Source organism: Trachemys scripta, chromosome 7, assembly GCF_013100865.1.
Source record: "Trachemys scripta elegans isolate TJP31775 chromosome 7, CAS_Tse_1.0, whole genome shotgun sequence".
In the NCBI taxonomy this organism is placed as follows: Eukaryota; Metazoa; Chordata; order Testudines; family Emydidae; genus Trachemys; species Trachemys scripta.
Genome location: NC_048304.1, coordinates 104862030 through 104884880, shown reverse-complemented (window position 1 = coordinate 104884880; position 22851 = coordinate 104862030). Strand labels below are relative to the sequence as shown.

The 22851-nt window shown below is 41.6% G+C and overlaps 1 protein-coding gene across 1 annotated transcript; it reads right to left on the bottom strand.

Annotated features, from left to right (window-relative positions):
- Window positions 1-527: 527 nt before the first annotated feature.
- Window positions 528-9757, bottom strand: TEX36 (testis expressed 36). The gene is made up of 4 exons (XM_034776919.1): window positions 9667-9757; window positions 7238-7369; window positions 3559-3639; window positions 528-1404 (listed from the first exon to the last, which is right to left on the bottom strand). The coding sequence occupies exons 1-4, from the start codon at window positions 9715-9717 to the stop codon at window positions 1174-1176; spliced, it is 495 nt and encodes a 164-aa protein (XP_034632810.1). The 5' UTR covers window positions 9718-9757; the 3' UTR covers window positions 528-1173.
- Window positions 9758-22851: the final 13094 nt, after the last annotated feature.

Sequence of the window (22851 nt, the reverse complement as noted above, 5' to 3'; positions counted from 1 at the left end):
ACATCCCTTTCTGTCCATCTCCTTCTTTGTTACGCCTACATTTATTTTACACCATAACATAGAATTCAGTTGCATTATTACGTAGTTTCTCTCATGAGCCATATCCACCATGATTAAAATTCGGGCAGAGGTGTGTGTGTTGGGGTGAAAGTAAAGAGAGGAATCCCCCCTTCACACCCATGACACAGCACAGCAAAGTTCATCCCCATGTCTGAAACTACAGTGTATGATCCTGATATGGTTCCTGGGGGGGGGGGGGTCGCAAGGATCCAGCTTCACTATACCCACCTGACTGCCCAGCCCCCATCAACTTCTGCACATTGTCCCCCCATGCTACTGGTTCCACTGCTGGAGGAGCTTCTGCAGCAGCAGAGAGAGGGACCATGATTTGTACCTAAAGGCATAAATCAATTTCAAATTATACTGTACAAGTATAATAACTGTGGCCCAGATCCACAAAAGGACTTAGGCACCTAACTCCAATTTACGCACCTAAGTCCAAAATTTAAGCACCAGAGAGCCGCAAAACTCCTGCTTGGCTGCTGCCTAACCCAGTAGGTGCCTAAAATCCCTCAGTGCCTAAATTTTTTCTGTCAAAGTTCCCTTGGTGCCTATGTTTCTGCCACTGGGCATGCACACAATGCCTTACACTCTAGTCATCCAGGTGACTATCTCATGCCTAAGCCCCAGAGGATCCTCAAACCAGGTGAAGATAGGCTTCCCTCCACCTATCTCGACCAATCTGGTAGGTGAGCTCAGAGCAACACATAAGTCCCCTTGTGGATCTGGGCCTGCCTCTCTTCTTCCAATATTGCTATTTTTAAAAATATAACTATACAAAGACAACTATATTTTACCTCCCAATGTTGTTGTGATTCATTACAACTTGCTTTATTGTAACTTATGTTTTCATAGTAATTTTAGTTTTCAGTAAAGCTAAAGAATGCAAACAGCAAGATAATTGCTAATTTCAATGAACCTGCCAACTGTAAATATTTGCAACATGTACTGCAGTATCCATTTTACACAGATTTATTTATTTATTTATTCCATCATGTGTTTGATGAGTAAGAGTGGTTCAGACCCAAAGAAAGGATATTGATAAATAAGGAGTAAATAATACTAAATAATTAATACTAAATAAGGAGTCCTGCAATTAACATGGTGGTTTGATTACATGTGTTTTTCATTCTCAGGAATAGATTTATAAATATAGCACCTTTCTAAGTGCTGTTTTGGATATCGTCTACAAAAAGGACGCTTGGTATCTTGATCACCTATGAATGATGTTTGATAAATGGTAAAACCATCATGACTGTTAGGAATGTACTCATGTGCCCACAGACAGAAGTTTTGTGAATTCTGTTGCCTTCTTTCTGGTTCAACCTTCTTTCGTCCTAGGCTCTAGGAAAAAGATTAAAGGAAAAACTGATAAAAATGTACATTTCAGGATCACAGTTTCACTGTTAAAGTTTGGAATGTTAGGGAAGAAATCCACTACTTTGTCATGGAACAGTTAAAAATTAAAGAAGCATTTACCAAAGTTATTATCAGAACCACTGCTGATCTGCTTCAAGCAGTTAGGTTATAAATATTATTCTCTGACCTACCAATATATACCTTTCTGGTAGCATGATTAACTATGCTGGTACACAGACAAAGGAAAACCAGAAATAGACATCTTGACTTTTGATCTATTATTATGAATAAAATAATAATTCTTTTACTTGCTATAGCACTTTATATATTCAAAGTGCAGTACTAAATAACTGAATCTTCATAACAGCCCAGTGAGGTACATAAATAACATTATTTATGGCTTACAGATAAACAAACAAAGTGTAAAACCAAGTTTTTCAAAAGTGTCCCTTACTTTTGTGTGCCAAACTTGAGACCCAGAGAGTCTGATTTTTCTTATGTGATGTACCCACAGCTCCCACTGAACTCCCACTGGAGTTCCACGTGATCAGCATCTCTGAAAATGATCAGGCATTGAGTATAGCACACTGGGCAAAAAAATGGAAGGTTTTCAACATTAATGAATGCTTTTGGGAATCTGGGCCTAAGAGTTGCCCAAGGTCACAAAGGGATTCAGTAGCACAGCAGGAATCGGAACATGGGAGTTCCTGACTCCCTGCTCTGCACACTATCTAGTAGCTCATGCTGTCTCTTTTGTTGCCACAGAAACGTATCAACATTCCAAAAAGGAACAAAAATCAAAATTGAAATTATTACGCATGCAAACGTAAAAGGCAAAAAAGGAAATTTTAAAAATTTGCTCAGAATGGTGGCTCCCTTAAGACAGTGCTTCTCAACCAAGTGTACGCAGAGGTCTTCCAGGGGTACATCACCTCATATAGATATTTGCTTAGTTTTACAGCAGGCTACATAAAAAGCACTAGCAAAGTCAATACAAACTAAAATTTCATAGAGACAAAATGAGAAAGTAAGCCATTTTTCAGTAATCGTGTGCTGTGACACTTTATAGTGTTATGTCTGATTTTGTAAACAAGTAGCTTTTTAAGTGAGATGAAACTTGGGGTATGCAAGACAAATCAGACCCCTGAAAGGTTGAGAACCACTGCCTTAAGATACCTTTAAACACATATCCTATAAACTCCTCTAGGCTACTAAACTTCCAGGCAGAGCAGCTACATAGGGAGGCCTCTATAACTCATGCTCACCACAGAGATAAGCTCCATGCTAGCTCCAAATAAGCTGGGAGAGACGGGGTTGTACCAGAGGGGCACATGATCTATGCTTGTGCAGATCCAGAGTCTGGGATAGCAGCACAGCCTTTATTTTAGCCCCACAGACTGTAACAGGGTATGCTACTATCAAAGCAGAATATATTAAAACACAATATGGAACTTTTAGTGCATGGTAACAGGGTCCACATGGACAGTTAGTGCATAGCAGGCTAGTGCACTGTAGATTTACACCCTAGTTGGCCATGCACTAACTGTTCGTATAGACATGTCCAGAGAGGTTGTGCTGCAGTCCTGAAGCTTACTCACAGGTTGTTTCTTACAATCCCTACTTTATTGCCTACAAAAAGACCATTTATTCTAACTTTTTGAGAAGAGATGAATTTCACCAACACAGCTGTGTGAGAGAGAATACTTCCAAAACTCTGCTTCCAAAACAGAATGCCAGATCTGCATTTGCACACCAAGCAATCAGTGTGTCCAGATAAAAACACTTTTGCAAGTGGCTAACCCATAAACCTGTAGTCTAAGAGAAAGTGACATAATTTGGGCTGCTATGCTCCACAAGAAGTCAATTATGTATGTATCACTCTTGTCAGATCCTACATACTATTCTAGGTATCTGTAAATGCTATATTATACTGTTATGAGGATTGACAAGACATACCCACATGTAATTACGCATAAAAAGTTATGTCCCAACAATCTGTGCATGTTATCAGTGCTGTTTAGTGTGCATTTTCTCTCATCACCTTTTTGAGCATCCATGAATTTTGCAAGAAAATTGTCTTTAATCTCTGGCAGGTTGAGAGATATGAACTTGCTGATTTTCTCAGTGCTGGATACTCACAAAATCAAAGTATTCTCCCACATTCTGTAAACAATGCCTGTTGTCATGGGTTGAAAATGGAAAGTGATTTTTTACTGCTTTCTGAAAAAGAGATCAAGAAAAGATAAGTTATAATATACCTTATGCCATCCATCTGTGCTATAATCTTAGTTTGTACTTTCTGACACATGCAAAAATTATGTTTTTCTTAACAGAAGCATTATCTGTTAAATCTTCTTGTACATGCATTTATTCCTGCAAAATTTGCTCTCTGTATTTTTCTCCAAAATCATCAGAATTTAATATTCACAAGACTTATTGAACATGCACAGGATTAAATGCAAACTTCCAAATCAGAGAAATCATATTCTGCATAGAAGCACCAAAATATTACAGAAATGTCAAGACTTTTTTGTATGGTTCATTAGTGAGCCCTCAACAAATGAAAGTTGAGCTACAAAAGGGAACTCAAAACTGAGTTAATCTGAGATTTAAGTGTTGAATACCATACAGTAACCAGGCTCGGGGAGCCCATTAAGCACAGAACTAGTTTTTAAACTCACCTTTTATGCATACTTTTTATCCATTTTTTGTAAAATTAAAGCACTATTTTAAAAAAAGCATCTGAAAATGCATAAACCGAGTTGTAGGAAAGTAATAAATGTAATAATTTACAAATTAATTGTGCATTATATAAAGTTTCAGTCCTATGTGTATAAAATGGTTAAAATATGAAATTCCAAAAAGTATTATGGACTACTAGACTTGTCTTTTTTGCTTCTCCAAGCACCGTCTTTCGGTTTGTGTTGGTAACGGTTCATTTTTACAACTTCTCTAATGATTTTTACACTTAATATGGAGGCAGGAATATTCCATCTTACAACTGTAAATCTTCATCTCAAGGGGGCATATCTAGTTTTACTGTGCTATAATATAAAAGCTAATTGAAATAAATTGTGGTTTGTAACAGAAAATATAAATCATTTATAAAGAAAAATATAATTATGGTCCTGATCCTGAAAGGACAGGCAGATGCCAGGGTCTGCCTGCATGGAATCAGCTGCAGGATCAGGGTTTAGGTTATAACTGAAGATCTCCATTTGATACACTTTATAGATCTTGGTTTGGTCTTGTGCTGTGTGCCTCATGACCATATAATCTCTCATACAAACTCAACTAGTCTGTAGCCACACATGTTTTGCTTAATTATAGATCTGTAGTACTTTTCAAGGGTCCAATTCTATAGCTACTCCATGCATAGAACTCATAGTGAAGTCAGTGGGATTTTCATAAGCAGATCAGCTACACCATGAATATGCCTCTAAGCCCCAATTTTGCAAATAGTTATGCACCAGAGTTATGTTATTCATGTGAGTATTCCCACTGAGTTCAGTGGGACTACTCATGTGTACTTGCTTACAGGATCAGGGCCCTAGGTAATTAATCCTGCATGGATAAAATGAACAGAGCTACCACTGAAACACATGAGTGTGGTTAAGATCCAGTCACTTACATCTTTACAAAGGAATAGTGAGTTTATTTATAGTTTTTATGTGCTGCAGGAAAATTGAAAAACAAAAGCTACATATATATTGAATAATATCTCTGGGAATTATTTAACAAATTAAGTACAGCAAAAAAAAAAGCTATAGTAAAAATGGTTTTAAGATTACAGCAAAGTAAGAACAATGAATAATATAATCTAAGAAAGAACTATATTCCTGCCTCTGAGAAAAGTAATTAACCTCGCAGCCAGGAAGTTCCCTCACACAGAGAGATTAGAGACAGTCAGCTCTGGCACACAGTGACCTTCCAGCTCCTTTCAAACTGAAACAGTTTTCATCAGCAGTTTTTTTTTAAAAGTCAAAGCAACACAAACTTTCTCAAACTGTGTTTTTATGACATCACATTCCAGTCGCTTTAATATATCTTCCTTCTCTTTCTGCTGATATCATTCTAATCCATCATAAATAGATTAAAGGACCTTCATTAATTCTTCCGGACAGTGAAAACAGCTACCCAAAAAATGGATGTCACAACATAAGATAGGTCATATGAGTATGGACCAATGGCCTGTCTAGCCTGGTATTCTTTCTCCAGCAGTAGCCAATGCTAAATGCTCCAGAGAAAGGTATAAAATCCCATGATGCACTGTAACCTTCTATTCCTCTCTTCACTATTCCAAAACTCCCCTGCTAACTACTCTCTTTTAGTCAAATTCTGCTCTTAGTACACTGAGGTCAATGAAGTTACTCTGGTTTTAAACCTGTATAAATGAAGTAGAATTTGGCCTCTGGTCTCATGTGATTGTAATAGTGCTATGAAGATGTCACCTTCTCAGGGAGGACAAGAGAAATCATCAAGAAAACTGCAGAGTTGTTCAGTAGAGGGGTAGGAATTTCACCCTACAGCAGCCAGAGACAAACTGATGACAAACTACAACAAAGAATGCAGTTTGTTGTCTCTCCCAGATTAAATGTGCCAACTTCCAAGAAAGCATACTAGATAAATCCAAACTGTGGTGGTGTTCAATGAAACCAAGACATTCAACTCTTTGGGAAAGTGGGTTAAGTTCCCTACTTTCTATGGGACAGGGATCTGAGTATAAGACAGCCTGACTTCCAGAACTGGAGCCCAGTGTGCTATGTATGCTGCAGATTCTGATAACTTTACACATTAGTCTAGTTGAGGAGCAATGTTATCCAAAACTGGCACTATGTGAGCTAGTTATGGCTTTCTTTTGTTTTACTATGATATCATGTTAAAATGATAGCATTCACCATATATTAATAGCAATCTATAAATAATTAATATTAACACAACTACCATTAATTCTGCCTTTATGGACTCAGAAATCAAGAAATTCTAAAAATTAAGATTGTTGCCACAAAGTAAATGTGGCCCCAAAGCACATTCTATATATTTTAGGTATGTGTTAAGAGTTGTCCTTACAAAAAGCAGAAACGGAAAATACTCAAAATGAGCAATGTAGCACAATTAATGTTGCGGGTACAACTTTAACTTTGGAATCTGCTGCATTTGGAGTGCACAACATTGCAACCCTTGTGTTTCAGAACACTATTTTTTTGCATGCAGTTTCCAAGGGTCTTTTAAAAGAAGGGAAAAAAGCAAGGGTCTGCATGCATGGATCTAATTGTAGGATCAGTGTGCATGCATGAAACTGTCGCCTTTAAATGTTCATAACTTTAAAAACACTGTACTGATTATTTTAAAACTTAGTTTGATTTCTAACTCTCAGTAAAGTCTTTAAAAAAAAGAATTCAAGTTTGAAATTTCTGGCTTTAACTGTTTCAGTTATCAAAACAAACTTCCTCAAGGGAACACATATTTCCCACACAATTCAAAATTGCTTACCAAATTTCAATCAAACCTTCATACATACATATTTTATCCACATTTGTTGGACTGAGACCAATTATAGTATATTTCAGCACATAAAGAATTTGTTTTAGAAAGTTATCAGCACTAATAAAAAATAGTAATAGCTGAGCAACAGTATATCTTGGGATAAATTTTTCCTTACCACAGATGACCACCAACTTATTCCTTTAAGCATGAAAACTGGAAGCCATTACACTTCTTATGTTAGTTCTTATTCAGATAATTTAGTAAGCATTTACTCAATAACATCCCGCAGCAAGGAGTTCCATAAGTCAATTATATGTCCACAATAACTAACCTGCTCCCGAATTTTGTATACTAGTGGCAATCTCTTCTCAATATATTGAACCTCTTCTGGATTTTGTACCTGTTTTAGCATACAGTCTGTGATTGATTCCGGTTGACTATGGAATATTCCAAGGTGCGGGAACTAGAAAATATAAATGTTTTGATCCAGAAAACAAACACATCAGCATCAGAGAAGCAGTTATTTTTATTATTTATATTTTCATTTATTTTTATTATTTGTATTAAGTAGCACTTGGGGCCCCAGTCGGAATTGGGATCCCACTGTGCTACCACCATAAAAAACACAGAAGAGAGCACAATCCCTGCCTTGAGGAGCTTCTGATGTAGTAAGACAAAATAGATGAAGGAAGGAGAAAGGGATGTAACATACAAAGAGCATATTTAGAATGATGGGTTGCAACATCCTGTTAGTTCTGCAGGGGGTTTTCTGAAAGTCCATAATTTAGTGGTAGTTAATGTTGCAGGAGCATCCTTTACACAGTCACAGCTGCAAGGTTGTTATCTTTACTATTGCTGCTGCTCTTGCTGCTATATGGAAAGATACTGGACTTGATGGCACTAAGCAGGAGATGCTCAGCACATTATAGGTTCAGGATCTTAGAACCTGCACGAAGAAGCAAAGCACTCATGAAATATGTGTGTACATACATTCACAATGCTGAGGAGCCTAGACCTCAGCAACAGTGAGATCAAGCTGCTGCTGCTGCTCTTGTGTAACCTATAATTGAGACAAGTATAAGGTAGACTTCTCCTGGAGAAGAAATAGCAAATTACCTATAAGTAAAAAGAAAGAAGAGGATTCAAGGCAGCTTAGAAACATGGAAAAAATCTGTTGAAAATGTGCACTGAACGTAGAGATTTTTTGTGAAAGTCTAAGGAACTGCAAGGGAAAAATGGATCTAGGTTTGTAAAGTGATTTTTAGTATGTCTTTACAGATTGATTTCTAAACCCATATGGAACACCACACCATAGGGTGATGAGATTGTGACGTTAAAAGTTATTCAATCAATTCCAATAACTGTAAAGTTGATCTCACTTCTTTCTGTGATGCTGTCCTATTCATGAAAATGTTGCAAAAAGTTTCCAGTGGGAAAGGGGAAGCACTTTTAAAAAATGTTTCATGTGGATTTAACATCACAGCTCTAGCATGTAATTTGATAATACCCTTGTCGCCACAAACTAATTACAAATAGAAAATAATAATAATAAGCATTTCACCTGGGGCAACTTTTTGAAAATGTAAATTAATTAATCCACACAATAATGCTGTGATGTAAGGAAATAATCATGATTATCCCCATTCAGACAAGTGGAAAAAGAGAGAGATTAAAGGTGATCTATATAGAAAAAACTGTGGTTGTGTTTCTTTCCATTTCTTTATCACCTATAAAAAAGATCTGAGCACATCAGAAATATCAGTAGTGTCAAGATTTCTCAGACTCTTCCTTTGTTGGTTGAAAAATTTGTTTGATTCAGAAATGAATATTGCTAGCTGTCTTGGTCCTTAGTAGAAGGGGTAGAGGAATTGAATTTTAGTCAAACTATCTCAAGTAACTAGGTTTCATTTTCTTGGTATTGGTAATGTCAATATCCCAGACCACAGAGTAGATTTGCTTGAAAATTTTCCAACAAAACTGTTTTTTAAATGGAAAATAGGGTTTTTGATAAAATAAAACATTTTGCACAAAGTGTTTCCTTTCCACGGAAGATTTTGTTTTATCATTAAAATATTTTGGCCAAAACCTTTTGATTAGTGAGTTTTCTGCTGAAAACTGGAAAATTTCAGAGGATATGTCAATGAAAACGAAAGGCTTGTTTCTGTTTGTTTCAATCAAAAATTTTCACGAGGGAGGGGACGTAGTCAGACCAGTTTTATCAAAACCCTGCCAGGGTCGACAAGGCCTGGATGGATTTCTATAAAAATCAAAGAGAAAGAAGCCTCGCAGGCCTTCTTCCCCTGTCCCAGGGAGAAAGCAGGCTCAGGGCCACGCTTCCTCTTTGCGGGGCCCGGTTAAGAAACGTGCCCACGGCCACCCAGCTGCTCAGGGGCAGAGAAGCCAGTGGGGCTCAGGGCCGTGAGCCAGCCAGATTCTGGCCCGCGCTCCAGCACTAGGGCTGACCGGGGCCAAACCCTCCCGCCCGCTGATGGGGCGCTTTGCCAGCCCCAGGGCTGCTGCGAGCCTGGAGCAACCGGGGCAGTTGCTATCCCGCTTCCCAGCGATAAACTGCCCCTGCCGGGACCAGCGCGTGCCGCTGCTTGTGCCATGGCACCAGGCGGGCGTGGGTGCACTGGGCTGGGCTCTGCCCCCGCTCCCCACGGGCGATTATTCCTGCCCGGAGCAAAGGGGGCTGGCTCGGGTCCTGCTTGGCCCGGGACTGAAGCCGGGTCGCCCCCGCCCCCCGCGCCGGTCTCTCACCCAAGCGCCGTCCCGCTCGGTGCTGGGGTTGGCCAACCTGCCTTTGGGCATCGCTGGGCCCGGGCCGCCACCTGCTGCCGCGCTGCGGGGCCCGCCTGCGGCCTCAGCTGCCGGACAGTGGTTGCCATAGTCACCGGCCCGCCCCGCGACCCCTGAAACTCAGGGGCCCGCCGTTACTCCGCCAGCGGAACGCCCCCCGCCCACTGGAGACCCCCCATTTCAGGGCTGGGGAGGCCTTGCTATGGGGGAAGGAAAACTCCCTGGATTAGGGGGACCCCATTCCTTTAAAGGGGTGGAGGAGATCCCCAGTGGCTGAGAGAGGCTCCCATTTAAGGGGACTGGGGAGGCCCTGCATCAGGGGATGGGGGAGACTCTCACTTATGGATCATAAGTGAGAGTCTCCCCCATCCCCCATAACCATAAGTTATGGTTGGGGAGACCTCAGTGAGGCAGTGAAGATCCTTGTGGATGCAGGAGACCCCTCCCTCATTCTGGCACAGGGAGAGAGACCCCTTTTATGGTTGGTGAGACCTTGGTATTCATCAAGTGTAGGGCCCCTTATTCTGAGGGAGGGAGAGTACCTGTGGGGGTGAAGACTCCATCATCTGAGGGGTGGGACAGACCCCCCTTATTGTGTGGATGCCTTCCCCAAAGTGAAGGATTAGAGAGAATGGGGGACTTACACCTATACAAGGAGATTCCTCTGCTTCACCTATGGATACATTTGTTCTAAATTCATCTCCTTAGGGAAAGGTAAGTAGCTATACCTTATTTAAAGGAAGCTATTTTTAAAATACAGGAATCAGCTAAGAAAACATCAGTGGGATCATTTTCCTTTGCCTTATATGCATTTTGTGATATGAGTCCATGCAACACTTTAAGGGTTTCAGGCTGTACACCAAGAAGCTTTGTGTAAAATCAACCAAGTTATATTATGAATCTCCTGCATGTTCATTTACTTAAATCAAGCTGTCATGTGGTTCTGATATTTCAATGAGGTCCCAGTCAACACGCAAGTGAAGACAAAACCATTCTTTCTTGCGTTCCAACGCAGCTGGACAAAAATGAGATAAAGAAATAAAATCTTGGACAGTCTCTTAAAAAAGGCAATAGAGACTCTGAAACATGTTTAATTTGTTTAGAACCAATAAAGTATTTTAAAACAAGCATTTCGATAACATTTTATAATCTGGATGATAATATCTGTAGAAAAAAGAAAGAATTCTAACCATAAAAACAAGGACACTTGAAAGCAGTATGGCTGTCACAATGTTAGGATACCATTTCTGAAACAGAAAAAAACACAAAAATTCCAATCAAATATTATTTGATTTAGAAAAAATATAGTTACAACAGTGATTGATGTTAAAAAGTCAACATCTAGCTTTTTTGTAATTAAAAATTATTGTGGAAGCAGAACGTTAGCAGTAGAAATAAACCCTCTCTCCCTGCCTTTTTTTTCCCCTATGAGAGTTTGTGGACTCAGCTGTGGCTACTTCCACACTTAAACTTTGTTATACTAACTGTTGCCATAGGATAGTGCTGTGTATAAAACAGGTGCTGTTTTCTCACCAATGTATTGTCAGTGAGATATATTTCTGTGTACTTATATTGAATTGTTTTAGACTTACACACATCAGTGTTCATTTTAAAAAATCTGTTTCTTAGATGTGCAAGAAAATGCAAAGCCAGTTTATACTGCAGATGAATAAGCAAGCAAAAAGATGACCTACCGATTTCAATATTAACAGATGTGAAGAAAAATATTACATACTACAGCCCCAATTCTGCAAGAATTTATGCACATGCTTAACTTAATGCACTGTGAGTAGGCTCATAAAGTTCAGTGGGACAACTCCAGTATCACCAAATCCAAGTGTTCAAAAATCACGAGTAAGGCCCAAAAAAATCATGGTGTTGACTTAAAAAAAAATCACTAGATTTAAAATAATAATAATAAATTTAAGGGCCTTTTATTTGCCTTCTAGCTTTGAGCCTGTAAAGTTAACATTTTCAAGCTTTTCTCTGTAACGATGAGGGCTAGAAACTTATTTTTGAAATAAATAAATAAATAAAATAAAAGCTGAGAGTTTCAAAAAATAATAGGACTTGAAGAGCTGGTATTTTAAGAAACACATCAAATATCACAAATCTTGTGATTAAAATGGTGAGATTATGTCATTGTGCATAGTCAAGCATGTGCATACATTTTTGCAAGATCAGGACCTAAATAAATACTCAGCACCCAGTAAGGAGGTTTTCATCATACTCAACATCTTACCAGTTCAAGCGACTAGGAAGGAAATAAACAATATTTTGAACCACCACTGCTTTTAGAACAATTGTAGGAAAAGTTTTCAAGTTAGATTATAAATGTCCATATGAACAATGGAATAATTAAGTTATGAACTTAACAATTTAGTTAAGTGCAGGTGAGCATATAACCAGAGATCTACACTGTGAAAATTAACATTAATAGGATTCTAGTGATTTTGAGATTATTATTATTATAACCGTGAGTCAAATGGGGAGATGCATTTTTATCTTATTTAGATAACACCACATCTTAGATCTGAAAATTTTCTTTCACTGTTCTCCAACATTTTTTTATGTATGTGTATGTGAAGCTTTATTTATTTTTAACCAACTGTTTAAAAGATTTATCTAAACATTCTCCCATTTATTTGAAACTTTTAAGAATACTTGGTGCGCTACAAATTGAATTTAAACCTTCCCGAATCTACTTTCCTATTTTCTTTTTCTTTAGTGCAAATTTATTTAAAATAGATCTGCAATGTACAAACACATCTTGTTTTCCATCATTGATTTTGACAGAATGAAATTTTTATTGTGCTCTTCATAAAACTGAATTTATGTGATACACAGTTTTAAAGTTATAGTCAAAATACAATATCCTTTCATTACTGTATGACATTTGTTCCTTACTTAACATATTAGCCTGCCATTCTACGTTGAAAGCTGTAACAAACAATTGCATTACTTCTTGTGAAAATGTACCTTGGTAATGTTGCTAAAAGTATAGAAAAAAGCCTGCTGAAATGGTAAAACAATTTAACAATATTAAGCAGTGACTGGCTTCCCCGTCCAGTCAGTAGCTCCACCACCCAATGTGGGTCCCTCAAGCAAATTGCCAGTCAACTCTAATGGCTCTAATTCTACCATGGATGACTCAGGATGGCCTGATTAGCTCATTATTTTTGTTTAGGCAACTCGAGGCAGGCATCCCCAAAATCCATAGGTCCATATCATGCCATCTGCGTTTAAACCTGTGAATAAAAACAAAAGCCTGCAGCTGCTTTTAAAATGTCACTCAATTTACTGGAAAACTACAACTCTGGCAAAGCTTGTATAAGTTAATCATGGGCAGACATTCATTACAAAACTCACTAAGTAAAAGAGGCATGAGATGCACCCTTGTGACAATGCCAGTCTTGGAGGCTAAGGATAATGAACAAATGCTCATCACTGGTAAGCTATGAAAAATAGGGTTGTGACACATTGCAAAGGTGGTCTTGTACTGCCACTGCCTGTGCTGTAAGTGTTAAAAATGGAAAAAGAAAGGACCTCAGTTTCTTGTCCTTTTGGAACGTAACCTTTCATGGGCACTATATTTTCTTTAAAAAACAAATTATTCATACCATATAGCAGAATTTATGCAACAAGAAGATCCCTCTTGTGAAATTGGTGATTTCTGGTACCAAAACCTTCAATTCTAAAATTATACTCTAAAGGAAAACCCTTCATAATTAGAGATGCAGATGTATAGAAAGAGTCCAGTTCAGTCCTCAAATACATCTGTGTAACTCTCACTGAAGTCAATAACCAAATCTGGAGAGTTTGCTGTTAACATTAAGGAGACCAGGATTTGGCACACACAGAATTATATGTGAATTTCTGATGGCAGAATATGATCCAAACATTGCAACAACTACAATGCAAGATAACAGGTAAATAAGAATTCTATATTGGACATACATCTTTCATCAGTCTTTTAAATTATTAAGTTATGATGTTTCTAAATACAGAGAGAAAATAGTGGGGTGTAAGGTGATTGTATCTGAGTTCAGATCATATTCCAACTACAGTACAGACCCATTTACGTGCGAATCTGCTTAACACACGGTAGCGCCATGCCTCCCAGTGCTACCTATTTAACAGCGAGACTTGTTAATGAGCGGTACAGGAACTTGCTATGAAGCGCTACAGATTTGCTTACTAACTCACTGACATAGAAATCGACAGGAAGTGCGGAGCAGAAACATGTTGTATGTCTTTACTGCCGACCGGGGTGGGGGGGGGGGGGGAGCAATGTGAAAGCTCTGCCGCGGCAGCACTTTAAGGATGGTCCTTTGCCGCGACAGCGCTGGGCCGACGACGGGGGGAGGGGGCCGCAGCAACGTTAAAGCGCTGCCACAGCAAAAGACCCTGCAGCGCTTTAAGGTCCCTGTCCCATTTTCCCCCCCTCGGCCGCCGATGGAGGGGAGGGGGGGCAAAGGGAGTAGCTGCCCCGGGGCCAGCGATTTAAAAGGACCTGTGGCTCCGGACGCCGCTACCGCAGCAGCGGTGTCCGGAGCTCTGGGCCCTTTAAATCGCCACAGGAACCCCAGGCGGCGCAGACCAGGCGGCCTGGAAGGGCTGGCTGGGGGATGCCGACTCCTAGCCCCGCCCCTTCCAGGGTCCAGAGCCACTCCCGACCCGTACCGGTAAGTGTCCTGAGTTACTTTCACCTCTGTGTAGTAATAATAATGTTTTTATTAGATTACACATTTGAAGTTATATTGTTGCAAAGTGCCATTAACAGATAGGCCTGCAGTATTAGAGATGCTGTGAATATGTATGTAATCCTAGATAATTATACATGTATATATAGATATCTTAAGATATTACAGCATGGCCCTCTTTACCCGTGGTCAGTTAACAAGCGGCTGTGACGGCTTGACTCCTGACATCCGTGCGTAAACGGGTCTGTACTGTAAAACCAAAGAAATTAAACGCAAAAACCTATATGATTTTAATTAAACTGGTGTAAATTGGGTGCGGGTCTACTGATTTTAAGGTAGTACTCCAGAGTTACAGTGGAGTACCTGAGGTCAGAATGTCATCTTTTGCCTCTTCTCTTCTTCTTACTATGACATTTTTATGCTGCGCACCACAGCTGGACCAGCTTATGACTTCCTTTGTATCACACGATACCCTCTCTTTCTTTGAGTCCTCTTTTACTTAGCTTTCTTTGCTACTCTCCTTCTGAATGTTGTCAAGGACTATCCATGAGCTGGATTATTCTATTGTTATTATATTGGTCTGAATCAGGCTTCTTATATTTCATAAAGTCTACCACGGGATCTTTTGGCAGGCAAACTAGCAAGTAGAAATCAAAACCATTTGTGATGAATCAAGTGTTAGCCCTTTGTACATTGATTTGTACTCTTTTCTATCATTTTGTTGTTGCTGATTATGACATTAATTTTTCCACTCTAATACTTAGAAGGGGTGTGCCAGACCACTCTTACAGTTTTAGTGCTAAAATTTAAATCATGTTTTGTTTTGTTTTAAGGGAGCTGGGATTGGACTTTCCACCCATTCCTTAGGACATTAGAAATTGTTTCTCCTGTATTCCCTCACACTGTGCATATAGTGGATTTGCTTGTGCTCAAACGTTAGGCTTGTTCCTCTTCTCAATCACATCTGATTTACGCTAGTGTAATTCCATTGACTTCAATGGAGTCACTCTCAATTTACCTGGGTGTAAATAAGAGAACAGGCCCCATATCTTCAGGCTGTTCTAGGGTTTTGACAGCTCTTTCGCTGCTCCATGCTTCTATTGCAGCAGTTAATGTAAGAAAGAAGAAGCTGTTAAAAATCATTTGTCTAGTTTAGCCAGTAAGTGTGAATCTATTATATTTATAGTGGCCAAGGAGACATGACACCACCATTTCCACATTAATGCTTTCTCTCTCTGTCTTCGTACTACCACACACTCTGGCACAGCAAGGTTTAGATTTTGTAGATGGGGGCTTGAATGATGAAGGATGGAAGTTGTAAAACGTTATGGTTTATATTATAGGAAATATAAATAATAGTAATAAAGAAAACAGAGTCAGGGAAGGCTCTATACTATAGCTGTGTATGAGATTTTCAGTCTTAATAGTTCTAAGTTCACTTATGTTGTCTCAGGGTATTTCTACACTAGGAGGGTATTTCGATTGTACTTAAATCAAATATGTGGAATCGATATTACAAAGTTGAACGTGTGTATCCACACTAAGGACAGTAATTCGACTTTGTGAGTCCACACTAACGGGGCAAGCATCGACATTGGAAGCGGTGCACTGTGGGCACCTATCCCACAGTTCCCGCAGTCCCCGCTGCCCATTGGAATTCTGGGTCGAGCCTCCAGTGCCTGTTGGGGGAAAAAATGTGTCGAGTGTGGTTTTGGGTAACTGTCATCATCCAACCGTCACTCCCGCCCTCCCTCCCTGAAAGCGCCGGCGGGCAATCAGTTCGCGCACTTTTCTGGTGAGTGACAGCGCGGACGCCACAACACTGCGAGCATGGAGCCCGCTGCGACCATCGCTGCAGTTATGGCCGTTGTCAACACCTCACAGCTTATCATCCACCTTTTGCAGAGGCAGATGCTGAGAAATCGGGAGAGGAGGCTACGGCAGCGCGGTGTGGACATGAAGTCTGAGAGTGGCACAGACCTCTCGCAAAGCACGGGACCCCGCGCAGTGAACATCATGGTCACAATGGGTCATGTTGATGCTGTGGAACGGCGATTCTGGGACCGGGAAACAAGCACGGACTGGTGGGACCGCATAGTGCTGCAGGTCTGGGATGAATCACAGTGGCTGCGAAACTTTCGTATGTGGAAGGGAACTTTCCTTGAACTTTGTGAGTTGCTGTCCCCTGCCCTGAAGCGCAAGGACACCCGGATGCGAGCAGCCCTGACTGTCCAGAAGCGAGTGGCCATAGCCCTCTGGAAGCTTGCAACGCCAGACAGCTACCGGTCAGTCGCGAATCACTTTGGCGTCGGGAAATCTACCATGGGGGTTGCTGTGATGCAAGTAGCCAACGCAATCATTGAGCTACTGCTGTCAAAGGTAGTGACCCTTGGAAACGTCCAGGTCATCATAGATGGCTTCGCCGTGATGGGATTCCCAAACTGCGGTGGGGCTATAGATGAAACTCAAATCCCTATCCTGGGACCGGACCACCACGCCAGCCAGTACATTAACCGAAAGGGCTACTTTTCAATGGTGCTGCAAGCACTGGTGGACCATAGGGGACGTTTTAACAACATCAACGTAGGATGGCCGGGCAAGGTTCATGACGCTCGTGTTTTCAGGAACTCTGGTCTGTTTAGACGGCTGCAGGAAGGTATTTACTTCCACAAAAAAACTGTTGGGGATGTGGAGATGCCTATAGTGATCCTCGGGGACCCAGCCTATCCACTAATACCCTGGCTCATGAAGCTCTATAAAGGCGCCCTGGACAGTGCAAATGAACTTTTCAACTACCGGCTGAGCAAGTGCAGAATGGTGATGGAGTGTGCTTTTGGACGTCTCAAGGGGAGATGTGGAATCTTACTGACTCGCTCTGATCTCAGCGAAACCAATATCCCCATTGTTATTGCAGCTTGCTGTGTGCTCCACAATCTGTGTGAGAGCAAGGGGGAGACCTTTATGGCGGGATGGGAGGTTGAGGAGAATAGCCTGGTTGCTGATTACGCCAGCCAGCCAGCCGTGTGATTAGAAGAGCCCAGTGGGACGCGCTGTGCATCCGGGAGGCTTTGAAAGTTAGGTTCCTCAGTGAGCAGGGTAACCTGTGACTATTAAGTTTGTTTAAAGAGAAGCTGAAGCTGCCCCCATTTCTTTACCCACTACTTACTGTTGACTATCCTCTCCAGCTACATACCCCGTTCACCCCGTCCCCCCCTTCCAACACACGTTTAAAAATAAAAGACATGGAACTTTGTTAATGAACACCGTTTTCTTTATTACGCATTTCGCGGTAAAGTGTTGAAAGTGGGACGCAGACTGTGGTGGGGAGCGGGCGTACTGATGGAAAGAAAGCTTCTAAACTCGAGGAATGACAGGCTTCTGCTAATAGAGTGGTCCGCAGTGGTGGACTGGTTGTTTCAACGGAGCCTGCCACCCCTCCTTTTCGGGACTCTGTGTGTGGGGGCTATGTGACTTTGTGGCGGGGGAGGATGGTTACAGATCCCCTGCTGCGTGACTCTGTGATCCAGGACAAGGACCACTGCATAAGATCTCTATCCGCCCCCGCCCTCCCCCCAGAACATGAAAACCACCTCCCAGACTGACCAGGGTGCCTAGTGACTGCAATGTGTGTGTGACCTTCTGCTGAACCTGCCCCCGTGTCTGTACCCTGGTAAAGGTGACTGTCCTCTCCAATTACCAACCCCCCTACTCCCCTTCAAACACAGTCTCCCCTAAAAGAACATGATGGATACAGTAATTAACAGAAACGTATCTTTTATTAACAACTACACAGTTAGGGGATGAAACTGGGACGGGGGCTTGGGTGAAGCGGGAAGGAAAGGACTTATCAAATTTTTGGGAATGAGCGCCTTCTGGTACTTGAGCAGTCTGCAGGGGTGGAGTGACAGTTTTCAAGGCACCTGCCGCCCCTCCTTCTTTGGACTTTGGGTGAGGGGGGTATGGGACTTTGTGGCAGGGGATGGCGGTTAGAGATAGACTGCAGCAGGGCTCTGTCCTCCTGCCTCCAGTCCTGCAGAACATCCACAAGGCGCCGGAGCGTGTCTGTTTGCTCCCTCATTAGTCCAAGCAGTGTTTGAGTCGCCTGCTGGTCTTCCTGCTGCCACCTCTCCTCCTGTTTGCTGTGTGCTCGCTGGTATTGAGACATGTTCTCCCTCCACTGGGTCTGCTGTGCCGACTCGGCTCGGGAGCAGCCCATAAGTTCTGAGAACATGTCGTCCCATGTCCTTTTCTTTCTCCGCCTAATCTGCGCCAGCCTCTGCGAGAGGGATGGCATGGTAGGTCAGGAGACATTCGCAGCTGTGGGATGGGAAAAAGGGAGTGAATTCCTCACAAAGATAATTTATTGTGAACAATGAACATAGTCTTTCTCTGTGAACAAGACCATGCACAGCACCTATCACATGCGCATTCAGGACAAGATCGAATTTTCGGCCTTCGCATTCAGTGCCTTGGGTCTTGCAGTGGAGATCAGACAACCGGGGCAGGACAGCGGAATTCGGGTAGCAGGCTGACATGGTAAGCCATAGACTTTTGGCTGCTTAAAACTTAAATTATAGCTGTGCCCTGCTTTCACGTTTAAAGCAATGCTCCTATCGCTGGCCAGTTCCTGCTGCCGGCAATCCGGCAAGCATGAACTCTGCCCCTTTCCCACCCCCTCGCGGCTGTCCCCGGGAAAGATCCCTGTATGCTGCCCCTCTCCCGCCTCCACCGCGTGGCTGCAAACCACCGGTGAGAGTTCTGTAAAGGAACAGGCAAGCAGTCCCAATAGTAACATTCCCCTAATTCTAAGCAGGTCACCAATACCGACATCACTCTGCTGAGAATTTCGGAGACCGAGAAAGAACGCATGCTGCGTGAAAGCCAGCAAAAACCAGGCCCGTATGCCGCCGTGCTCTGCAAGGCAATGATCCCAGAGTACTTGATGATAGCCTGGTGAGGAAAAGTTTCCTACTACGGAGGATACAATAAGGCCGCTCTCCCCAGGAACCTCATGCAAAGGCTTTCCAATTACCTCCAGGAGAGCTTCGTGGAGATGTCCCATGAGGATTTCTGCTCTATCCCCGTACATATAGACCTTCTTTTCCAGTAGCTGCACTGGCAAGGACTAAAAAGTAGAGCGCCTAGGGCAAACTAATCATGATAAACCGACATTGTTAGATTCTTTTGCAGTAGTTGCACTGCCAAGGACTAAAACGATAAGCGCCTAGGGCAAACAAATCATGAAAAACCCATTGATAATATTCCTGTTCTGTTTAAAATAAATGTTTACATGTTTAAAACACTTACCGACTGATCCTTCCCCTGATTCAGGGTCAGGATTAACGCCTGGGGACGGTTGGTAGGGGATCTCTGTGAGGGTGATGAAGAGATCCTGGCTGTCTGGGAAATCAGCGTCATAAGCGCTGTCGACTGCCTCGTCCTCCTCCTCACCTTCCTCATCTTCCCCGTCCGCTAACATCTCAGAGGAAGCGGCCGTTGACAATATCCCATCCTCAGAGTCCACGGTCAGTGGTGGGGTAGTGGTGGCGGCCGCACCTAGAATGGAATGCAGTGCCTCGTAGAAACGGCATGTCTGGGGCTGGGATCCGGAGCGTCCGTTTGACTCTTTGGTATTCTGGTACGCTTGTCTCAGCTCCTTGATTTTCACGCGGCACTGAGTTGCATCCCGGCTGTATCCTCTCTCCGTCATGGCTTTTGAGATCTTCTCGTAGATTTTTGCATTCCATCTTTTCGATCGCAGCTCCGAAAGCACGGTCTCATCGCCCCACACAGCGATCAGATCCAAGACTTCCCAATCGGTCCATGCTGGGGCCCTCTTTCTATTCTGAGATTGCATGGTCACCTCTGCTGGAGAACTCTGCATCGTTGTCAGTGCTGCTGAGCTCGCCATGATGTCCAAACAGGAAATGAGATTCAAACTGCCCAGACAGGAAAAGGAATTCAAATTTTCCCGGGGCTTTTCCTGTGTGGCTGGTCAGAGCATCCGAGCTCGGACTGCTGTCCAGAGCATCAACAGAGTGGTGCACTGTGGGATAGCTCCCGGAGCTATTAGCGTCGATTTCCATCCACACCTACCCTAATTCGACATGGCCATGTCGAATTTAGCGCTACTCCCCTCGTTGGGGAGGAGTACAGAAATCGAATTTAAGAGACCTCTATGTCGAACTAAATAGCTTCGTTGTGTGGACGGGTGCAGGGTTAATTCGATTTAACGCTGCTAAATTCGACATAACCTTCTAGTGTAGACCAGGCCTCAGTATCTTTCTGAAATATTTGTAATACTTGTTTAGAGCTATCCTTTATAGGGGAGCAATTAGAGTTCACTTATCCATTAGTGCTGTACTATTGGTAACACATTACACATCAGACACAGTATGTCATGAAAACAAGACAACGAGCAAGGAAATAAATTGATATATCGGAGAGAGTTCAGAGAAGAGCTACGAGAATGATTAAAGGATTAGAAAACATGCTGCACACTAACAGACTCAAAGAGCGCATTCTAATTAGTTTAACAAAGAGAAGGTTAACGGATGACTTGATTACAATCTAAAATAATCTATATGGGGAACAAATATTTAATAATGTACTCTTCAGTCTAGAAGAAAAAGGTATAACATAATCCAATGGCTGGACATTGAAGCTAGACAAATTCAGACCGGAAATAAGGTGTAAATTTTTGACAGTGAGGGTAATTAATCACTGGAACAATTTACCAAGGGTTATGATAGATTCTCTATCACTGACAATATTTAAATCAAGACTGGATATTTTTCTCAAGAATATGCTCTAGGAATTCAGAAGTTCTATGGCCTGTGTTGTACAGGAGGGCAGGCTAGAAGATTCTGGCTTTGGAATCCATGAATCGATGAAATCAGGAAAATTATATTTTTAAGTAGAGCTGTCAAGCGATTAAAAAAATTCATCACGATTAATTGTGGGATTAAAAATATTAATCGTGATTAATCCCGCTGTTAATAATAGAATAGAATTTATTTAAATATTTTTGGATGTTTTCTACATTTTCAAATATATTGATTTCAATTACAACACAAAGTTACAATACAAAGTGTACAGGGCTTACTTTATATTTATTTTTATTACAAAGATTTGTACTGTAAAAAACAAAAGAAATAGTATTTTTCAATTCACCTCATACAAGTACTATTGTGCAATCTCTTTATCATGAAAGTTGAACTTACAAATGTAGACTTATGTACAAACAAATAACTGCATTCAAAAATAAAACAATGTAAAACTTTAGAGCCTATAAGTCCTTCAGTACTACTACTTGTTCAGCCAATCGCTTAGACAAAGCAGTTTGGTTACAATTTGCAGGTGATAATGCTGCCCACTTCTTGTTTACAATGTCACCTGAGAGTGAGAACAGGCGTTCGCATGGCACTGTTGTAGCTGGCGTTGCAAGATATTTACGTGCCAGATGCGCTAAAGATTCATGTCCCTTCATGCTTCAACCACCATTCCAGAGGACATGCGTCCATGCTGATGACAGATTCTGCTCGATACCAATCCAAATCAGTGCGGAATGATCCATGTTCATTTTCATCAACTGAGTCAGATGCCACAAGCGGAAGGTTGATTTTCTTTTTTGGTGGTTCAGGTTCTCTAGTTTCCACATCAGAGTGTTGCTCTTTTAAGACTTCTGAAAGCATGCTCTACACCTCATCCTTCTCAGATTTTGGATGGCACTTTAGATTCTTAAACCTTGGGTCAAGTGCTGTAGCTATTTTTAGAAATCTCACATTGGTACCTTCTTTGTGTTTTCAAATCTGCTCTGAAAGTGTTCTTAAAAAGAACATGTGCTGGGTCATCATCCGAGACTGCTATAACATGAAATATATGGCAGAATTATGCTCTTGTTCCTTGAAGTTGTGTTGGTGAGAGTGGTGCTTTGAGAAATTCTGTCTGCACAAGGCAAATGCAGTCAAGATGACTGAAACAGCACAGCTTATGCCTGCTGCAGAACAGTGCAATATGGGCTCCTTTCTCCAGGCTCACAAGTGAGGTTGACCTCACTAATTTACGGTCCTTGGGGGTTCATTAAGTGCACTAGCCACATCTCCTTTTGTGCTCAGGAGGAGCTATCAGAAGCACAGTCCCTTTGTCATATATGAATGTACTGTGGGAAAAGACTCCCTATGTCATCTACTTCTAATACACCCACAAAAGACTGTCAAGAATCTATCTCTAGACTCAACATAAATGTAAAGAACTCTCTAGCTTATTGAACTCATTCACTCTGGCTGGACAATGCCATAGAATTCAATAAGGGCCAGATCTTATGCCCACTGAAGTCAATAGAAAGACTACCATTGACTTAATTGGGCTTTGGATCAAGCCCTAATATTCTCCACCTCTACAGCAATCAGTGGGCCTTGTGTAAAACCTAATAGAGATATCT